General features: G+C 45.6%; 1 protein-coding gene across 2 annotated transcripts in view; it reads left to right on the top strand.

The window, feature by feature from the left end:
- Positions 1–21,757, top strand: part of PLXNA4 (plexin A4) — a 538,983-nt gene that overhangs the window by 257,937 nt on the left and 259,289 nt on the right. For both annotated transcript variants that reach the window (XM_054178000.1, XM_054177999.1), the window contains exon 4: positions 9,746–9,877. In XM_054178000.1, the coding sequence (XP_054033975.1) occupies positions 9,746–9,877 (132 nt within the window). The remainder of the gene's footprint in view (positions 1–9,745; positions 9,878–21,757) is intronic.

Raw genomic sequence — 21,757 nt, 5'->3', positions numbered from 1 at the left:
AAAATGGTTCTATGACCCTTTGGATTGAAACAGAAGGTTCACTGCAACATATTTGATGATTTTAAAGGTCTTTTCCAATCAAAACAATTCTATGATTTTATGATCAATCTGATCTAGTTGAGTATGCCTCTGCTTACTGCAGGGGCATTGTGCTAAATGACTTTTAAAGGTCCCTTCCAGCACGATGCATTCTATGATGATCCCAGATTATTCCACTTGATACACTGAACTGAAGAACCTCTGCCATGAACCAAAAACAGATGTCCATCAACATCTTGCCTCATATTTCTCCTGATCCTGAAGTAAGAGGAATCCTCCTCTGCCCCAGTGTGCCATGCTTGCCCTGCAAAGGAGATCTATCCAGCAATCAGGCTCTTCTCTATTTGACCTAATTTTGCAGCCTGGCTGGATTACACGAGAGGTCAGTGGGTGACTCCTCTGCAGGGATTAGACCTCATGCTCCTGCCCAGTGCAACCACCCGTGCTTCCTGCCAGAGCCCAGATGAGGGTGTGTAGAGGGAGGATTACAGCTCAGTGCCTGCAGATGATAAGGATTAGCCAGTGGTATTCTAGGCAAGCTGTTTTCTTGAAAACCCTGTTTACCACTTGGGAACTGTGTGGATGGAGAAGGGGAGAAGAACCATTCTCCTTGGCTGTTGCAGTGCTGTAGCAAATAAGGCTTGGTTGCTTGCTAATCACAAAATTTAGACCAGAAATTATATGAGGGCTGGAACCCCACTGCTGTGAGGGCACATTGAGAGAGCTGGGGTTGTTCAGCCTGGAGAAAAAAAAGTTCCAGGGAGACTTTCTGGTGGGTCTTCCAGTACTTAAAGGTATCAATGAGAAGGATGGGGAAAGACTTTTTGCAGGGCCTGTTGTGACAGGACAGGAGATGATGTTTTGAAACTAGAAGAGGGAGATATAGACTAGATCTAAGGAAAGAAAATATTTTATTATGCTGAGTGTGGTGAAACACTGGTCCAGGTTGACTGGAGAAGTGGTGGATGCCCCATCCCTGGAACCAATCCAAGTGAGATTGTCTGGGGTTCTGAGCAGCCTGCTCTAGTTAAAGATGTCAGAGCCATGGTTTAGTTAGCCATAAGGTGTTAGGTAATAGGTTGGACTTGATGATCTCTGAGGTCTTTTCCAACCTTATTGGTTCTATGATGCTGTGTCCCTTCTGACTGCAGGAGGGTTGGACTAAATGACCTTTAAGGTCCCTTCTGACCGATCCTGTGATTCTATGATAAATTTAGGGTGTGAGTCTCTCTTGGAAGCAAAAGGCTGGGGCTGACTCTCCTCTCCAGATCAGCTAACATCACCTCTGGTGACAGTGGCTGCTATCGTGACACATTGGTATCTCAGTAACACTGAAAGCATGACTACTGAGAAGACTAAACACCTGGCTTTCCAGGCTCATACTCTGCATATGGCAGAAAGTGCTCTGAGACCTGTATTTGGGTGGGCTGGCATTGTCCATACCAAGCAGCACCTTAAAACATCTGTACAACAGAAGAGAGAGGGCTGCTGGCTGCTGACTATTGGACACAAGAAAGTGATACCTCACCACTTGCTTTTTCAATTAGTGTTTCTAAAGCCTTTTTGAATCAGTAGATAGATGGGGCTCTTGAAATGCCATGTTTTATTAAAAATTTATCTCCTGTTAATAGGCTTTAGGTAAATTAGAATGGATTATTCAGCTGGAAAACATATGCCAAAATGGAGGGAAATAGGAGGAGTGTGGACTGTCACCAGCTCCTTCCCTGTCTTTACTGAGATCAATGGAGCTACATCCCATAACCTGAATCAATGTAAACCCAGACACAGATGATGATCTTGATGGCCTGATATTAGATCATAGGCTGTCTGCTGTGTCTTTGCCACCTCGCCAGGCCAAGAACAGCAGCCAGCAGTCCCAGCCTCCGCTGGGGACCATTAGGTTCATAAAACAGGGAGGATCTTATATTGGAAAAGCAATGAAGTAACAGAGGCCCCTGTGCAGTCGTAAAGCTGTGGCTGGGCATGGCTCAGAGCAACCTCGATTGATGTGCTGGGCACCAGGGCTGCTTGGATCTCCTAGAAATGAAGATTGCAAATCCTTAATCTAATAGGAAGGAATAATGGTGGTGATTTCAATGAGAAGGACTGGGAGAGAAGAGGCAAGGAGGACAAAGAAGGCATGCTTCAGGATACGAGGAGGATAGAGATTGTCTCTACCCAAAAATGCATCTCCATTCAGAGGTAGTGCCACAGCTTTGTTTGCTCCCTTGTGGACCTAGGAGGAGGCAGCAGGGATGGATGAGGGTAGTGAAACACAGGAATGGGTTGCCCATAGAGGTGGAGGATAACCCATCCCTGGAAATATCCAATGTCAGGTTGGGCAGGGCCCTGAACAACCTGACCTGGTTGAAGATGTCTCTGCTGATTGCAGCGGAGCTGGAATAGATGACCTTTTGAGGTCCCTTCCCACCCAAAGCATTCTGTGATTCTATGATTTTGAGACCTGCAGGACATTGCCTTTGAAATCCACCCTTGCGATCTTCCTGGCAGCCACTTAATCACCTCTGCTGGGAACGAGGACAATTTCATGGCCAAAATAAACCACCAGCATGCCTTGAGCAGAGCTGCTGGAGCACTGGCCAGAAACTTTGGGGACTGTAATGTTGAATTCCCTTTAACTTCATCAGCCCAGGGGCTGCTGGCACTGCACAAAAGCAAAGTGCCAGGAAGGGATGTGGGTTGACTGAGTGAGCCATGGCTCACAAGTTCCACTTAGTTATTCATTTAATTACTTCTAATGACTATCATCCAAGCAATGCCTGCTCCTGCTGTATGCCTGGTCAGCTATCATGATCCTGCTCCTTACCACACTCTCAGGAGTTCTGAATGGATTTCAAATGTTTTGTAAAAAGGATTTAATGGAGAGGGTCTCATCTTGACTCTGATGGGCCAGAAATGATGCTCAGGGCAGGAGGAATAGGAAACAGCTGAGCTCAACTGGCACAGTCAAAATGATCCATTCTTTGGCTGCCAGTGTCCAATACAAGCTGCAGGAAGAATAAAATAGAAGTGAGGTGGAAACAGGAATTCTCATTCAGGAAGGTGCTCCAAAGTGCATCCAGAGACAGTTTTGCAGACAATTAGCTGTCCTTGCTTAATTTGCTGTGATTCATACAGCAAAACAGTCTTAAAGCGTATAAACTGATTTTTTCCCTGTATAAACCAAAACTGGATGAAGTTAATGTGCTCCAAGCACTGATACAGTCTATGAGATCAGGCTTTGATGGGTCTGAAGTAAAGCTTCTGGAGCACATCTAGTGCATCTGCTGTAAAGTCTCTTGATGCTATGTTATTTGCTAATGTAGACACACACTTTAGGAGAGGGTTTCCCAGCTCTGCTGCTGGCATGCTTAGTCACTCCACCTCTTTCCCACCTAGACTCCTCATCTGCACAATGAAGGTCTCCAAAAGAGACCATGCCCAATCAGCTTAGCAGAGCATTAACATGCTAACTGAGGGACATGATCCTCTCAGACCATGGGACAGGATTGATGCTTCAATCTGGAAGGCAGACTGGAACTCTGGTCACCTTAAAGAGACTTGCTTTTTTCTATGATCACCGTTTATCTTCCAGCAATGGGACTAAATACCTGCCCAGGAAGGTTGTTGAGTCACCAACCCTGGATGTGTTTAAAGGTCATTTGGATGTGATGCTTGGGGATATGGTTTAGGGGTGAAACTTGTGGAGTAGGGTTATCGGTTGGACTTGGTGATCCTGAGGTCTTTTCCAGCCTGAATGTTTCTGTGATTCCGTAAGCTTGCTAGCACAAATTCTGTCTTTGTCTTCCAATCCTACTGCTTCTTCTTTGACCCTTTTGAGTCCATACCCGTGATTTGCAGGGATTTGTTGTGCCTGTTTCTTAGACAACCCTGTGATCCCAACCTCTAGAAACCCACCTACCTCTTAAAACTGTGTTTGAGGCATCTGCCACCAGTTTGCCTGGGAGACTGTAGTCAAGCTACACCCTGCTGTGGACCCCACAGCAGCTGGGGAGACTCAGATAAAGCTGAAAAGTACCAGTCGAATAATGGAAGGTGTCTTTTACCTTCTTCCAGATCCATGGGCTGCCTGCCAGGATGCCTGTAGGGTTAGCCATAGCCTGGGTGGGAACTCAGGGAGGGCCAAGGCCTGTGTCTTTAAAGATTAATAGCATTGTTTGCTCATTAAGGAGATCGTTTTGAAGTCAGCGTTAGCCAGAGCATTCAAGTGCAAGCATCTGTTTGCTACTGGGAGAGGATATTTATTGCCTGATACTTCAATGGATGTAAATAAACAGCCAGACCTAGATAATGTTCAGACAAACAAACAAACAGCTGCCAGAATAACTCCCCTGGTAGTTGACCTTCGGGAAGCATTATGCTGATGTTTTAATAGCAGCCAGCTTTGCAGAAGGAAGCCCAATGAATAGAGCCTTCCAGGAAGCAGGATTAATGTGCACTCAGATCTTATTGGTCCTTGGGAGCTCTGTACATGCGTGTTGGGTTAAAGGAGGCCAGGGGAGCTTTAGGTGCTGAGTCCAAGGAGTGCATGCCTGTCCAGGACAGATGTGTAGGCAATGGGAGCAGGTGTCCTGATTTGAGCTAGAGCAGAAGTAATTCTGTTCAGTGATTTGAATTCTTAGCTCGGGCTCTTCCCAGTTTCAGGGCAGGTTTGCACAGACAGTGGCTGCTTCTAGCAGTGATAATCCTGATGGGGAGAGTTACTGCCCAGGGCGGGCCTGCGGAAAGGCTCTTGCTTAAGAATTGCTCCTGTGCAGCCCAAGGTCACTTCTAAATCTTGTGTCCTATGTTGGGGTGTAGGAAGAAAGAAGTGGTACTTGCAGGGAGCAGTGAGCAGGACAGGTGACCCTAAACTGACCAAGAAGGGGTCCCATCCCATCTACAGCATATTCAGGATCAAGCAGAGGGATCATCTGGGTCAAGCCTCTCCTTCAATGGCTGGCCTCTGACAAGGACTCTGTCACCACAGACCTCATGACTAGACCATGGCACCAAGTGCCACGTCCAATCCCCATACTTCAATCAGAAGAAAACTATCCCAGCCCCCCAGCTCCACATGGGGTTTGTGGCTGATTCTGGCAAAGTAAAGCAGGGACAGAGCAAGTGCTGGTGTGTTCTTTAGACATTAGTTCTTTACAATGAGGGTAGTGAAATAATGGAACACGTTGCCCAGAAATGTGGTGGAGGCCCCATGGAGACATTCAAGGTCAACCTTGATGGGGCCCTTAGCAGCTTGATCTAGTTGGAGATGTCCCCGCTCACTGCAGGGGAGTTGGACAATATGATCTTTGAGGGTCTCTTCCAGCCTATGGTTTTACGATTATTCAAATTCCCTGCCATTGGCAGCTTGGGAAGGTTTCTGAGCAGAGATTGTTTCTGTGTCCATGACTTTGGTGCTGAACACTTGCAGGCTGTGATGAGAATCTCATTTTCCCTTCAGAAGCTCATTAGATTTCATTTTGCTAACCCAATTGTCCTGTTTCAAGTGGGTGTCTGGAACCCAGGAATAAATCTCCAAGAGAAATTTCTGTTCTGTTGCTTGATCATAGAACCATGGAATCATGAAGGTTGGAAAAGACCACTAAGATCATCAAGTCCAACCTTCTACCCAACATCTTCATGGCCACTAGACCATGTCCCAAAGTATCACATCTACTCGATGCTCAGGACTGAGTAGAATTTGCAGGGAAAGTGGAGATCCTCTGGGCTGCATGCCTGGGGTTGAAAGCCAGAGTTTAAGGAACGACATGAGTAAAGGGCCAGATTTCTGGCTGCAAGCTCTGATAATCACCTCTCAGCAAGCGCAGGGCTTACAGGGTTTATGCAGTTTGAGTGAATATCTGTCAGACTCTCTGGCCGCCTTCTTAATTGTATTTTTATGTAGCTGCCAGCTTTAGAGAGAGGAAGGGTTCTGCGCTTGGGCTGTGTGTGCATCAGTGCACGTGCATGTGTTTGCACATGGGGGGTGGAATGAGCCCTGTTCCTCCCCCTTCCTCTGCAAAATAATGATTTTGCAGGCAATTAGGCCAGCGATGGCTGTTAAATCACTTCCGAGGATCTCTATTCTCCTGGTGTGAAACCTCTGCAATCTTTTACCTGCACCAAATGCATAGGGGTGATCCCTGGGGGCTGTGCCTTCTTGTCTGCATGGTTTGTTAACTCCAGACAGCTATTTCTCCAGCCTGCCTCTTCCATCTCTGATCTCTTTCTCCTCTAATGGGGCCTGGCAAAGGCTGAGGGCAGTGACTGAGCCCTGGGGTAGTAATTGCTTGCATATCTAGTGGCCTCCAGATCTGACCATGTGTAAGGGAATGGAAATTATTATAGATGGGAGTCAAAATTGTTGGGAGAACCGTTTGAGAAACAGGGAGCCTGGCCTTGGCCCCCTATAGGGTCGCCTGAGGGACTTTGCAACCCGGGAGGTTCCCTGACAACAGAGTAGACAGAGACTTTAGAGCCCTGGAGCCTGCACTGGACGTGCGTTCCACTGCCAAATCAGGGCAGGTGGCTATTTTTAGCAGTAGTGTGAAACTACAAAAGATATCACCACATGGTGGATGGTGCGTCAGCTGCTCGAGAACCACTTACAAGAGGCTCCAGCTACCAACAATCGACCAGAGGACCCCGCTAGAAAAACTGCTGGGGGAACCTCCTGTTAGAATCTGCCAAGAAGTGCTTCTGCCACAGGCTGTTAGAACTGCTTGGAGGGGTTTGTTGAGAAGCTGCTAGTAGAACTTTGTGGTCGTTTGAGGCTGTGCCTTTAAGAACAAACAGTGCTGAAACACTGGCTAAATGTTTTCAGTACTAGAACCAAAACATTCTGATATTCTAAACGAATTTCATTGGTTGATAAACAAAAATGCAGCTTTAGATTGTGAAGCAGTTGGAATTTTTTTTTTCCTCAGTTCAGTTCGGTTTGGGGAGTTGGGGGAGTTGGAGGTTTCAGCCTGTTCTCCCTGCCTGCTTCTTCTGCGAACTGCTGGAGTTGGCCTTCAGATAAGCAAAAACTAATCCTGCACGGGATTTTGAAGCTTACTAACAACTCTTTTCCTTAGTAACTTGCCTTTCTCTCTCTCTAACCCCTTTTTGGGGAAAAAGGGAGGTAGGGGGGGAGAGAGGGGGTTCCAAGGAGGGGATCCCTCCCTCGGGGAGGGATTTTTGTCGTGTTATTTCTCTTTGCTGTGGATTTCTGTGTATATATTGTAAATACCTGTATATATTGTGTTATATATAACCTGCTTTCCATATATGCTTGTAAATATATAGCTTGCTCTTTCAACTGGGCTAGTTGTGGTTTCTTACTCTGTGGAGGAGGGAGAGCTAAGCCCTCTCTCAACCCACCACAAACTTGCTGCAAGCTGTTGCTGCCCCAGAGAGGGCAAGAGCCTTCGCTGCCACAGAAAGCTGCTGCATCGCGGACAGCTGCTGTCCTGCCTGGCTGTGCTCGGTGCTCCCATTCCCGTTCCTGTCCCCCCCTCAGCACACACTCCCTATAGATAGGACCACAGCCATCTTGAGACCTGTTGCCTGTTCATTAAACTGCTTTAGCTCCGTTTGAGTCTTAATTCTGTTTCTGCAGAATCATAAGTTAGTTACCCTAAAGATCCAATTGAGCATCACTCAGGAGTTAAGCTCAGCCGCACCCAGCCCCTCTGATATCTGAGCACAAGCTGAAAAGCAAGGGACTTTAACTTCTGCCAAATTACCCAGCATTGGATCCTGACACCCTGATGATGCTGAAAAATCTAAGTCAAAGCATCAGAGACAGAAGGTTTGTTTAGCACCATGATCAACAGAGAAAGAAAGGATCTTCTGCATCCCTCTAACAGGGATGGGGAGGAGAAACAGAGCTGAAACAGGAGACAAAGCTCAGCCACAGCTCCCTGAGAGCAGGGACTTGGTGGAGGAAAGTCTCCATGGGAAACAGGAAAATCTCCTGCTGTGGGGGCATTTGATCTGCCCTGGGTAGAGCCCCAACAAGGAAACTCCTGCATTTCTGGACTGGCCACCTATTCTGTGTCTTCTTCCTTTCTCCTGGCTGTCCTGAGGGGAATGACTCTCCCTGAGCCTGCTGGATTCTTTGCCCTTGACCTCATGGATGAATCACGTCAGTGTCCACTTTCAAGAAGACTCTGAGGAGCTGGATTCACCCATTAGGGACCATGGGCAAAACCAAGCCCTTTCCTCTTAGGCAGTCAGAGCCAGTGGGATGCAGGACGCTTGGGGTTAAGTTTCAGGCTCTGACCTCTTTGTGTGTTGATGTTGCGATGTGTGTTGCTGTCATCACCAGATCCATCAAGATGACAAACTAACTGCAAATCTTCTACTGTCATTTGACCAGCCCAACAGCCAATGCCTACATGTGCACCCTCTTTTCTGGAGGATGATGGAGAGCATGCAGGATCTGAGCATCCCTGCGTACCTTCTGCACCACACCCACACAGGGAGCCTCTCTAACTCCTCTCTGCCTCATTTCCCTTATATTTTCTAGGGGAACAACGTTTCTTTATTGTCATACAACATGTTGGGAAATTAAGGAAGGACAAAGATATGTCACTCATAGAAGCTCGTAGAGGCTTCTTAAATCCTTTGTAATTCTCTCTCTTTCCTTTTTTTGCTTTTCCAATACAGGAAATTCAGGGTGGATTTTGGCTGAAATGTTGATACAGAAGGAACAAGCTCATGGACTGTGCCAGGGAACAGTGGGAATGGGTCTTGATACCATAAGTTCTCCACAGCTTGTTGTTTTCTTTGGGTGGCAAGGCTGCTTTTTGTTCAGCTAACTCCACCTGGTGTTGAGATAGAACTTCCTGTCTTCCAGTTTGCATCCATTGCCCCTTGTTGTATCACAGGACACCACTGAAAAGAGACTGGCCCCTTCTTGACACCTGTCCCTTCAGATATTTATAAACAATAAGATCCCCTCTCAGTCCTGAACTAGGGAGCCCAGAACTGGACCTTGGGCTTCAGACGTGGTCTCACCAGGCCAGAGTAAAGGGGGAGAAGAACCTCCCTTGACCTGTTGGCTACAGTCTTACCAATGCACCCCATGCATTTCCTTCTGTATGGCTGGGTCACTGTTGCAGATTGACTGGGACTGTGTGCCTGGTTCTTTCTTGTAATTCCAGTTATTGATGTTCCTGAGTATTATGAGATGTGTCTGGAATCATAAGGTATCATATTTGTGCAGGACTGATTTCAACACCTGATATATGTAATAACAAGAGAAATAGTCTGTATTGTATTGTGCAGTCTGCAATAATATATTGCCCTGTGGAACGTTAGCAATAAGAACAAGAATATTGTTGGTCTAGCATCTGAGTCAGTCAGCTCTGCAGACTTTCGTACAGGTTTTTATCTTTTTTCTCATCATCACAACAAATTCTGCCCTTCCTGCCATCATTTTCAGCTCAGTAGATTAGTCCAGTCACACAGTGATAGTGACAAATGAAAGCAAGTGTGATCTGGATTGTTTCTCTCAGTTTTCTTGTGTTGATGGGACCAGCAGAAGTTGTTGAACCTGCTTTATCCTTTAAGTGAGGAGGCAGGAGAAATGTTCACTTTGCCATGGTGGTTGTCCAAAAGACTGAGATCACAATACATTTTTGCAATGATTATGCTACAGTCTCCATGGAAGCAGGAGAAATGGTCATGTTCTCTCTCTGCTTTTGTTTTTGCTCTGCAGATCCGTGTGGATGGCACCACCAAGAACACGCTGGAGTATGAGATTGTGCAGGTGGTGGACACCGGGCCCATATTACGAGATATGGCCTTTTCAGTGGATCATGAACACCTCTACATCATGTCTGAGAAGCAGGTAAGAAACAGCAACAGTTCATGGTGCTCTGAAAACTTTTACCTTGATCATCCCATGGACCTCAGAATTGCACATTTTTAACTTGGTTGTGTTATGGATTGCAGAACTGCACATTTTTAACTTGATCATGCTGTGGATCTCAGAACTGCACATTTATAACTTCATCATTCATCATATGTACCTCAGAATTCCATGTTTTAACTTGATCAAGGTGTGGACCTCAGAATTGCACATGACATTCTGGTACTGCTTGGTTGCTGATTTTTTCATGCTTAGAAACTGTTGCATTTGTACACTGATGAAATATTTTGGGGGTCCAGAGGCAGAGAACTAAGGGGGAGGAAAACACCCCACCCCACCCCCCCCAGCATTGCTTTATGCAGTACTTGTCCTGCTGGCTACATGTCAAGGAGTTGCTACTGCATCTGCTGCATACCATGTTGCTCTCCACCCCCATTCAAACTTTGGCTACATCTGCCACAGATATGTGTGATGATGAAATAATTTGTTTTCAGCTGGAGAATTTGGAGAAGCTGGAGCCTCTTGGAGACACAGTGATCAAGAGTGGATGATTCTGCCTGCCAAGGTGCAGGCCAAGTTTGGTGTGACATTCCGTTGTATTAGTATTGAAAATACCAATAGTCAGATGCCAGGAAGGACCAATCTGGGTGTTCGAAGTGGAAGTCTGGTTGATGTCAGCAGAGTGCTTGGTCTTAGGAAGTTTGCTGCTTGGGGTGGGAGGAGGAGGAACCATTTTTACATGAGGAATTCCATTGTATATAGTCTTGTGGACTTGTAGGGTTACTTGAATTATCATAACTGATGAGGAGCTTTAGGAAGCATCAAGGGGTTTTGGTAGGTTGATGGCTGGTGCCCTACATTGGGCACTCATGGAGGCCACCAGTCCAAGTGTGACACGTTCATCCATACATTCTTGTTCAATGATTCATTCTAAGTGTTACCCATCTGACCTTGGATCGTGTAAGTGGCACCAAACATAAAACACCCACTTGATATGCTTCTTACTGCCTTCATGAATTGCCTGGAGGGTGCCTATGTGAACTAGTAGCATTTCCAGAGCAGCGTGACTTCCTCCCAGTATGTTCCAGTTCCCTTAGGGAAAGAGCCCCCCTAGATGTTGTGTGGTATGCTCCTACTCTATATGACAGCGCTGCACTGCAGCAGTAGTCAACAGTCAGCAGCTTCAAGGATGGAGATTGGCCACAGTGTCCCTTCCTCTTATCCATGATCATGTCAATTTTACCAGTCCCAAATTCCTGCCTAAAAATGCAGCAATGAATAATTGTTTCTTCTTTGCCTGCCATGATTTTATAGACACTCCTTGAATCCACTTCATGTGGCTGTTTTCCAGGCTGTGGTTAACACCAAAATCATGAGCCTTTTCCTAAGCTAAGAGGAGATTTCTCCTGGTCCATAGGGCAGAGATACATGTGGGTTTTAGGGAGAGGTGTTTAGCAGGGTTGCTGTGGTCCAGGAGCTCAGATGTGGCAGGCTGGCTGTGTGTCACCCCATGCAAAACAGAAGGGATTATAGTTTCTACTATGTGACTGACATTTCTTCTGCTTGAACCATTTCTTTTTAAATGTTATGTGCCCCTGTGACGTCTTCAGCCCCCTCCCTAACCTATTTGTATCTAAAATTCAGAGTGAGGAAGAGAGGAACTCTATACATTCATCTTTACTAAAGAAGCTGCTAGATGACAATAACTCAAGGAAAGGATATGATGACAGAGCTGGGACTTATTTCTGATCTGCTCTGTGCTGGGCAAGGATGGGATGAGACTTCCCATGCTGAAGAGAAAACAGTCCCAGTCTGCTGGGATGGAGAGAGAAGCTGTAGGTGGGTGATGCTTGTGAGCTTCTGCAAGACTTTGGCCAAGACACTGTTACTTCTTCTCATCCTTTTACTCTGTGGATCATTTTTTTTTTTCCTTTGAGTAGAATGGTGGTCCTTGCATGGCCAAAACCCCAGAGAGCAACAGTACACCAATAATCAACCCACTGATTTCAGATCAGAATATCCTTTCAGTGCAGGCCCATTTAGTAACAGGCCACCTCAGAAACCACCTGTGGCTTTGTACAGTTCTTCAGACTTACAGAGACAAGATGTTTGGCTTCCTTGAGCTGGTTCGTTTCATAACACCTAGGAGATGTCTTGATTCTCTCTAGGAAAGGGAGATGGTGCAGCATTGTGCATTCACTCCCATCCTTAAAAAAAGAAATCTGGAACAAAAGAAGCAATATGCTTTTCCTTCAGAAACTTTCAAGAACATATTCTTGCTGGTATGTTGGCTATCCACACTTCCCTGACCATTATAACATAAGCAGAGTCATTTTATGGTTGAATAATCTGAAGGCTTTTTAAGGACAAGTTGTTGATGGAGCCCCATAGGGAACTCAGGAGCCCCAAGTCCCTGTGATATATTGTCATCTCCTTCCACCTGTCTTTAAAGCTCAAGGGTGTCTGTATGAGAGAGCTTAGTGAAGAGGGCATGGAGTGTTACTATTTAAAATCTGATCCAATTCTGTGAAACATTCAACACTACAGAAGCCTTTGCCCATCTCTGATTCTATCTGTGATGGAGCAAGTAATGTGAATGACAACACTGCTGCCATGGTATTACAGTCCCTATCTGTGTGCTCCTGATATAACACACTTCACGTGCTTGAGTGAATTGACATTTGTGCAGCCTCAGTGGCTGAGAGCGGGAGCAGGGGTTTGCCTTTGCTGGACTGTGTGGAGGAGTGCAGGCTGACCTTGGGGAGCATGTGCCACATCCATTGTGTAATCCATGTTGTGTGGTTCTTTTCATAAATGGATAAAGATCTGACTTATCAGAGGTTTTCACTGCCTGTGTAAGTCCCCTGGTATTGTGACATCTGTGAAGACAAGGGACAGAAAGGTGATGGTTTGACCTGACCTTTTCAAGGACAAGCAAGAATCAGGGCTGGTTCTATCCCTGGGGGAGGTGGAGGTCTCTTCTCTCTCTGTCTGCAGAGCTTAACCCTGGCTGTGTCCTGAAGATAAGAGTGTGTCTGTTGCAGGTGTAGCTGGGTGAGTCTGTTGGATGTGTAGTCCATCAATGTAATTTTGCCAGGCTTGTCTCCATTGCTCACCAGTCATCAACAGCAATCATAGAATCATAGAATTGTTTTGGTTGGGAAAGATCTCTAAGATCTTCGACTCCAACCATTGACCTGACACCACCATGCCCATTAAACAATGTCCTGAATTGCCATGTCTACACATTATTTGAACACCTCCAGGAACGATGCCTCCCCCACCTCCTTGGGTAAACTCTCACAAAGCCCAGGATTTGGCTTTGTCACTGGAAGCCCCACTGATAAAGCCAATTTCTCCAGTTTTTCCCATTCCTTTCATGACTCTGGCAGTCCTAGCAAATATTGGTCTTACCATGCCTCAAAGTGTTCTGCAATGAGACATTTAGACTCAGCTCAGCAAGGCACCCATTGACTTGAAGCACCTTGGGAGAGCTGTCACTATAAATCTGGCTAGATGAAGAGGCTTTTTTGTGCTGTCAAAAAAAATTATATCCCCCAGCCCTTCTAAGGTAAACAGCTTCATGGGAGCACTTTCTTCAGTGTACTGAAGGATCCTGGGTTGCACATGGGGGTTTTCATCTGGAGTTGAACACTGTGGAATTCAAGGGGAATGGGTAATCCAGCTTCCCTTCTTTCCATGGCTGAAACAGGTCTTCCCTTGCAGCTCCTCTGAATGCTGGAGAGGTGACAAGCAACAGTGATCAGTGCTGTCAGACACATGGTGGTCTGGGGATCAGGATGTAACAGTTTTTCACCATCAGAGGGGCTCTACTATATACAAACACATATTTTATAGAGACACTGATTGAACAAGGGGAATGGGAAGATTTGTCACTGAAACTGAGAGACACAGTAGGACAAAGGTCCCATCATTTTGGAGCGGGTCCAGAGGAGGAAAATGAAAATGACCAGAGGGCCAAAAGCCCTCTGCTGTTAAGACAGGCTGAGAGAGTTGGGATTGTTCAGCCTGGAGAAGGCGAGGCTCCAGAGAGACATTCTTGTGGCCTTTCAGTACTTAGAAGGGGACCTTCAGGGAAGATAGAGACAGTAATTTTTGCAGAGCCTGTTGTAACAGGACAAGTAATGATGGTTTTGAACTAAAAGAGTGCAGATTTAGACTAGATCTAAGGCAGAATTCTGTATGCTGAATGTGGTGAAACATTGGCTTAGGTTGCCTCAAGAAATGGTAGAAGCCCCTGGAAATAGTCAAGGTGAGGTTGGATGGGGCTCTGAGCAATCTGGTCTAGCTTCAAGTGTCCCTGCTCACTGCAGGGGGTTGGGCTAGATGACTTTTAAAGTTCTCTTCCAACCCAAACAATTCTATAATTTTAGATTTACAGGCATATGCCTGTTTCAAATGTGAACATTGGTTTCAAGTCCCAGTTGACAGAGCAGGAAAGGGTTGGTGCATGCTTGAGATCTGTCATGATGTATCAGGAGATCCACCATTTAGCCCCAGCCTTCACAAAGGCTCTTGAGGGAGGTGCAATCCAAATAGATTTCCCACCAAACAGGGGGCTTGTTTGGTGGAGGTAGGGGAGGGGGTACTCCAGGGTGTCATTTCCTCACTTTTCTGTCTGAATGGCACTTGTCCGTGTATTGAGATGTTCCCAGGGGTCACAGGCATACCAGGATATTGGAGGCTTAGACTGTTTCTTTTTCCTTCTTATTTTCTGGTGTGCAGACACTGTGGAGCCCTCTGCCTCCCTAACTGATCTAAGGGGCTGAGGAGCAGATGGGAAATCCTGCTGGAGGAGCAGGGGCAGGATGCTTGCAGTGTGTTTGCATCTCCTCTGCTCTCCCCAACACAGGGACATGCCTTCTTAGGTCCCTCTTCCTCCTGTGACCCTCCCTCTGAAACTCTTTCCCCTCTCAAAAGAGAAACCTGAACCTACAAGCTCCCTGAAGATGTGTACAAGGGTTAAGATACTTCTTCCACCCTTTCCTCAATATCCCTGCTTCTCCATCCTATCTCATCCCCTTTGTGGCCCTGTCCTCTCATTTATGGACTTGTACTTGGTTTTCTGCCCCTCCTCTAGTCCCGGCACTCCTATTCTTTTCCTCTCTTTGTTTTTTTCCTAGCTCCTACCATGCAGCTGGCTGACTATGCCTTCTTGTCTTCTTGATGCTTAATTGTTGACATGAGTGAGCACCCAAGATTTGCACCAAGAAGAGGTGCAGGATATTCACATTCCTCTTGTGGCTTTGGAGTAGGTCTGGAAGGTCACCTCCATCATCCCCTAAATATCTCTGTTTCAGCATGTTAGACTGCTGGGTCCCTCCCAGTGCTAGGTGTATTTTGTAAAGCTGATGCAGCACCTGGAAGCAACCCCACAACACAAGAATCTCAGATCTTCTCTTTGGTATAGAGGGATCAAAGAGAAGAGCTAGCAGAAATGAACTTCAAAGCTCAGAAACTAGAAGGCAAACAGCAAGAGGTTCCCAAAGCTTTGAGCTGCCTCTTACTTTTGGTTTACTAATGGCTAGGGAAGACTCCTTGATGGGTAGCCCTACATTTGACTCAAGGAAGGAAGGAGATCTGCTGTCCCTCTCTGTGTGGGCAGATTTGTGCTCCAGGAGAAAACTGTGCTTCTTCCCTGTAAATCAGCGGAAAGTCATCCATGATCTGAGTATAAATCACATCTGTGCTGTGCTAGGCTTCCCTAAAAAACATTACAGTATGTCGACAGGGAGACTGGCAGGGTCATGTGTAGCAGAAGGAGAAAGGTATTTTGGGGGCTCTTTCATAGTTTGCCAATGAAATATCAAGTAAATATGTACTTCAGCTAAAGCATGGCAGAAACCACATTTGGTAAAAATTAAGCAACAGCATTGCAAATCATGTTGACAGAGTATTTTTGGCCTTTCTGTGTCTGTTTCTCATTAAAATGGGGAAGGCTTATACCTATTTGTCTCCTGAGATTTATTCTCCTTCCCTTTGCTGCTCAGTCACTATCTGCAGCAGAATTATTGTGTGCAAATTAGCTGCAAGAGAAGAGGAGGCGACTGACTGGTTTACTCCTGATTTTATGACCACCCATTAAAATCTATTCTGTTGCTTGTGTTATCATATCAATTAGTTAAAGCAGCCTATTAACAACTTTACTTAGTTAGAGTTTAATTTGTTAAAATGTGGTCTTTGCACCAGATTTCAGTTCTCATCAAATCCTAGGTTTAGAGTGGCTGTTTCCAGGGGATTGTCAGTTTGAGGCTGTCCCCAGAAACACTGGCTCAAGATCACAAGTATTAAAAATAATGTAAGATCTATTTTTTTCCACATTTCATTTGCATTTGTTTGTTTGTGAGCCCATCAGGTTGTGTGTGGACTGTGGTTTTTTGTCACTGGTCCAGGAACAGAAAAGGCAGAAATACTCTTGTTTGAGAAGTGGAAAGCTGAGATGGTCTAATAAGTGTGACTTTTTGACCCAGGGATTTAAAAGCAGCAGAGACACCCACAAAATGTAAATGTTTTTCACTGCTGTTGCAGATATCTATTATTCAGCTCTGCTGGCTTGTAGGTTCTTGGATTATTGACTGTTAACAAACCCTCACTACAAGGACATCAAAGTACTGCAGTGAGTCCAGAAAAGTGCAACAAATCTGGGGAAGGGTCTGGAGAACAGATCTTGTGAGGAGCAGGTGAGGGAACTGGGTTTGTTCAGCCTGGAGAAGAGGAGCCTGAGGGGAGAGCTACTCACTCTCTACAAGTCTCTGAAAGGAGGTAGGAGGCATGTGGAGGTCAGTCTCTTCTCCTAAGTAACAAGTGATAGGAAAAGATGAAATGGCTGCAAATTGCACCAGGAGAGGTTTAGATTAGACAATAGAAGAAACTTCTTCATTGAAAGGTTTTCAAACACCCAAAGAGGTTCCTCTGTTCCAGGGTGATGGTTGAATCCCCATTCCTGAAGGTGTTTAAATGACAGAGATGTGGTGCTGAAGTGTATGGTTTGGCACCAGACTTTAGGCAGAGTTAGAGAATGGTTGGACTCAATGATCTTAAAGGTCTTTTCCAACCAAAACAATTCTGTGACTCTGTTCTATGATTCTAACTTGTAGAAGAGGCAACTGTGTCTAGTGTGAAAGACTGTGCATGTCTGCTCTTTGTTCATGGTCAGATCTTCTACAGCACTCCACTGTTCAAATTTTGAAAGCCAGGACAGAAGTGTTAACAGTATGCTGTCTTCCTTGGGGTAACTGGCTGCTCCTAGACCAGAGTGACATCCTAGATAAGATTAGGCTCATCAGAGCTTCTAAGGGGTCAAAGTCAAAAGACGAAATACACACTGTCTTTTCAATGATGTCTCATATTATGCTCTTCCTAAATCCTCAAAAAAAGTGAACTCCAAGCTACCTATTTCACTGCCTAGCTGCCTTTCTCTTGGACAGCCCTGCATGAAACAGAGCTCCTAGAGTTCAGTCAACCTCTATCAAGCAATGAGTGTAATCCCAGTTGGCAGTGGACACAACTTTTGTTCTGTTCAACTGTTCTGTTCTGCCCCTGAAATACCACTCATTACCTTCAGCAATATCTGAGGCTGAACTCAGCTCCCCCTTGCATTTGCTTCACCTAATTAAGGGCCTGTTAAATAAGGTCAGATGCCCTCTGAGAAATGGCTGCATAGATGGCAAATCCTGCATGGATGCTCTGCTAAGGGTGGAATAGAGGGTGTGAGCGGCTGTGTTTCTCAGCCAAGGATGATAAAAGTGATTTGGCCCACTGGCAAAACTGCAGCACATTGTGCTGCTGATGCTTTGGAAATAATTCTTTATCAGCAAAAGGCATATTATTGCAGAAACTCACAATTTCACTTGATTTTAACTCAAGCTAAAATGCTGCTAGCACATGAGTATCCTAGGAGTAAGCAGTTGTGGGATAATTAAGAGAGAAAGGAGGGCCTGAACCTCCTGTTGGGTTGGTTGTGTGTTCCAGTGGAAATGTAAATACCTCTGAAAGATAAGGTGAGCAGGTGAGGAACCAATTCAAGGTCTTAGACGTGTCCCAGATGAACCATTTGTGGCAAGGGAAGAAACTCTGCCAGGGGCTGTCTCCATCCCATGAGATGCACAGGCATCTGGAACTTGGTCTCCCACTGTCCCTCAGCCTTGGGCTTTTCACACTTGAATTAAGCTCTTTTTATGCTTTGAAAATGCTTTTGGAAGCCAATTTGATGCTATATTCAAATGCCCCACTTTGCCCTGAAAGAAATACTCTGCCAAGTGCACTGGAAAGGATAAAAAGGTTGTGCTTGAGAGACAGTCTAGGATTTTGGACACCTAAACTCGTACCCTACCATGCTGACAGAGCCCTCATACATTTTAATGTTGTGTGTCCTGAAGATACACAAGATATTTCCAAGATCAGGACTGATTTTGGAGCTTCCTGCAATTACTGCTGCAGGCTATCACAAACACAAACCTCCTCCTGACACCTGAGAGTGGTGTGCATACCATGAGGAACTCTGGAAACCTCTGCTGAATCCCAAAGTTCAGCAGGACTGTTGATATGCTACCACCAGGTATCTAATCTGGGCTCTGCTGTATGTGTTAGCCAGGGAGAGAATGGTTGTCCTCCTCTTTTTGGCCCTTCTATAGATGACACTAAGTTATAAGTTTCTTAATCCTATCCCCAAGCTAGATAAACCCAAGCTAGACAAATTCCAAGCCTGGAACAGGTTGCCCAGAGAGGTAGTAGGTCTTCATCCCTGGAAACATTAAAAGTGAAGTTGGACAGGACTCTGAGCTGCCTGATACAGTTGAAGATGTCCCTGTTCACTGCAGGGAGGTTAGACTAGACCTTTAATGGCTCCTTCCAACTCAACACATCATATGATGGAGGGGAGCAGTTTGACAGTCTTTCACTGGAGAAAAGATCTAATACAACATGCAAGTCAGTATCCCTTGGCTTCATGCTTGGCTTATCCCCATGCCTGAATCTGTACTGTCTCTTCCAGACCTTCCCCATGCCAGAGAAATCACTTCTCTGCAGGCACATTGCATCAGTCACTGGGATCCAGCTGGGGAGGAGTATCAGTACAACTGCTTGAGTACTTTGAATCCGTGTATCATCATAGAGTCATAAAACCTTTAAGTGTCCCTTCCAACCAAAACCATTCTGAGATTCTCTGGTTTTATGACTCTTTGCAGTCATCAGGGACATCTTCATCTAGAGCAGGTTGCTCAGAGACTCAACCAACCTGACCTGGAATGGTTCCAGGAATGGGGCACCTGCCACTTCTGTGGGCAACCTGGGCCAGTGTTCCGCCATCCTCAGCTAAAAAGATTTCTTCCTTCCACCTAGTCTAAATCTCCTTCTTTTAGTTTAAAACCATCACTCCTTGTCCTGTGACAACAGGCCCTGCTTGCTGGCAAGACATTAACTCATGTAACTGTGCTCTGGGTCAGAGAACTGCTGTTGAGATGTTACAGCTGATGAGCAGAGGGGGCTGAATGGCATGTCCTTGGTCGTGTCACATGCCTGTGACAAAGTAGTGCATCAGAGATGAGTCTCCCGATCCCCCCTGGGCCAGCATTTGGGGTGTACTTACGTCTATTCAGATATATTAACACATTGTAGTGCCTGATACAGTCTTTCTCACTGAAAGACTTGTGTTCAGATACAGTAGTGGCATACTGGTGCCTGAACTCCATAGTTCTGTCCTCTTCTATGTTTTCAGTGTCTGAGGGTAGAACTACAACTATCACACTGCCATCTGTGTATCTTCATTTGGCTTGAACTTCATCAATGCCTAATGTCAGCATTCATATCTGAGCTTGCCAAAGAGTCACCCTCATGCCAGGATACTTCCTTCACAGACTGCTCAAAGAAGCAGTGCAGTAGATGAAGGATGTACAGAGGCTTTTGAAGGTGGTGTGTTCTTGTAGGAGAAGGTTTCATTCATCTATTGGACTCCTTGCCTTAAGGCATCCACGTGGTGAGGGCTGTCTGAAGTCATGACATGAGGAATGAGATCACAGAATCATTAAGGCGGGAAAAGACCTCCAAGATCATTGAATCCAACTGTTAACCTAACACTGGAAGGTCTACCATAACAGCAATGTTCCTAAATGCCACATTTACATGTTTTTGTAACACTTCCAGGGATGATGACTCCACCATTTGGGTGGGCAGCATGTTGCAATGCCTGACCACTCATCTAGTGAAGAATTTTTTCCTAATACCCAATCTAAAATGCCCCTTGCACAACTTCAGACTGTTTCCTCTCATCCTGTTGCTTGTTATCTGGAAGAAAAGACAGACTTCCACCTGGGGGATATAGTCTCTCCTCAGTCTCCTCTTCTCAGAGGGGGAACATCTTCTCTGAGATGGGTCATTCAGTCTAACTAGATCTCCTTCCTCCTGCCCCATGTCTTTGTGAGTGGGAACATTGGTCCTAATTCGCAAGGCTCTGCTTTCACAAAGTAATAGCTGTCCCCTGCCTTGTACAGAGGACAAAACCCAAGTAAGACAGAAGGAAAGAGCAAGCAATGTCCATGAATGCGAAAGGCATTTGTAGAGTCATGTCCCTGGTGAGGAGCAGCAGGGACTATTGATCCTCAGGAGCTGGTGACGGGTGGGAAGCCATGGAGACGTGTCCCCTGGGGCACAGTGCTGCCCAGCACACAGTGTACAGGTCATCTGGCACTATTGATTGCGGTGCTGTTCCTCTGTGATGTGACCTCTCTGAGTCAAACACAGACTGCTCAGTAGAGTTCCCATGTTTGGAGAAAAAAGGTGTTGGATCCATGGAGTTAAATCTCTCATTCCTCTTGTTTTAAACAAGAAATCCACTCTGGTCTCTCTGAGTCCTGCCAGACTGGTAGGTTGTGGTTTTAAGATGGGAATAGGTCAGAGTATTAAGGGCAGCTCAAGGAATTTAGCTGGAAATATGAAAATCTCCATCCTCCCCTCCCCCAGCCCTTGACCCTGTAATAGACCCAGAAGAAGGGGAGAAGAAAGAGGAAACCTAAGAAGCTGGTGATTACATGTGAAGCCTGGCAGAGCTGTAATCCTGGACCCCATTAAACATCTGTCTCCTCCAATCTCACTGACAGCCAGGTCTCCTCCTCTCTGCTGCCTCGCACAGATCTTACATCTGCAGCTCACTTGAAAACACCAGTTGTTAATCATCCCCCTGCTTTGGTATTCCACTCCAGCCCAGCCTGGGCACCAGTGCTCCCAGGAAGGGGGAATTTGGGCAAGACAGAGACCCTGATTCAGAGGTATAGGCACTTCTATACCTCTTGAGTTTAAGCTTTTAAATCTAACACATACTTGAGTGCTTTCCCGGATCGGTGCCCGGTGGCTGTCAGAGAACTTTCTCTTAATTATTGCACTTCAAATATGCTTCAAAAGTTGTTTTCATTGCAGGCTCATATATCTTATTGCTTTCTTTTGAAGCAAGTATTTGCCCTATTGGGGCTTTTCCTTACACCATCAGTGCACAGAGTTATCCTTTTCTAATGTCTTTCCTATTTTTCATGTGATACCTCTGAACTCTCAAGCATGCTCCTTGTTAGCGGCGATTAAAATGCATTTCCTTGTCAGAATTGGGGGAAACCATTTTAAAGCGTTCCAGATTTTGCTGCGTCTTCTACACTCATGACTTTGAGTCTTTCCTGCCTTAGGTCCCTGCTAAATATCTTTCATCACTTTATATTACTTGATAGAGTCATTACCATCATAGATGTGTGTAGTAGGAACAGGAAAATGAAAGGCATTCCATAACCTGCCCTTGAAAAGTAAACAGACTTTTATGGTTTGGGTTTGTTTTGTTTTGTTTTGTTTTTCCTATTAAAA

This window comes from Dryobates pubescens, chromosome Z, assembly GCF_014839835.1.
Source record: "Dryobates pubescens isolate bDryPub1 chromosome Z, bDryPub1.pri, whole genome shotgun sequence".
Taxonomy (NCBI): Eukaryota; Metazoa; Chordata; class Aves; order Piciformes; family Picidae; genus Dryobates; species Dryobates pubescens.
Note: the sequence above shows the minus strand (reverse complement) of the source record. Positions and strands in the feature narration are given on the sequence as shown.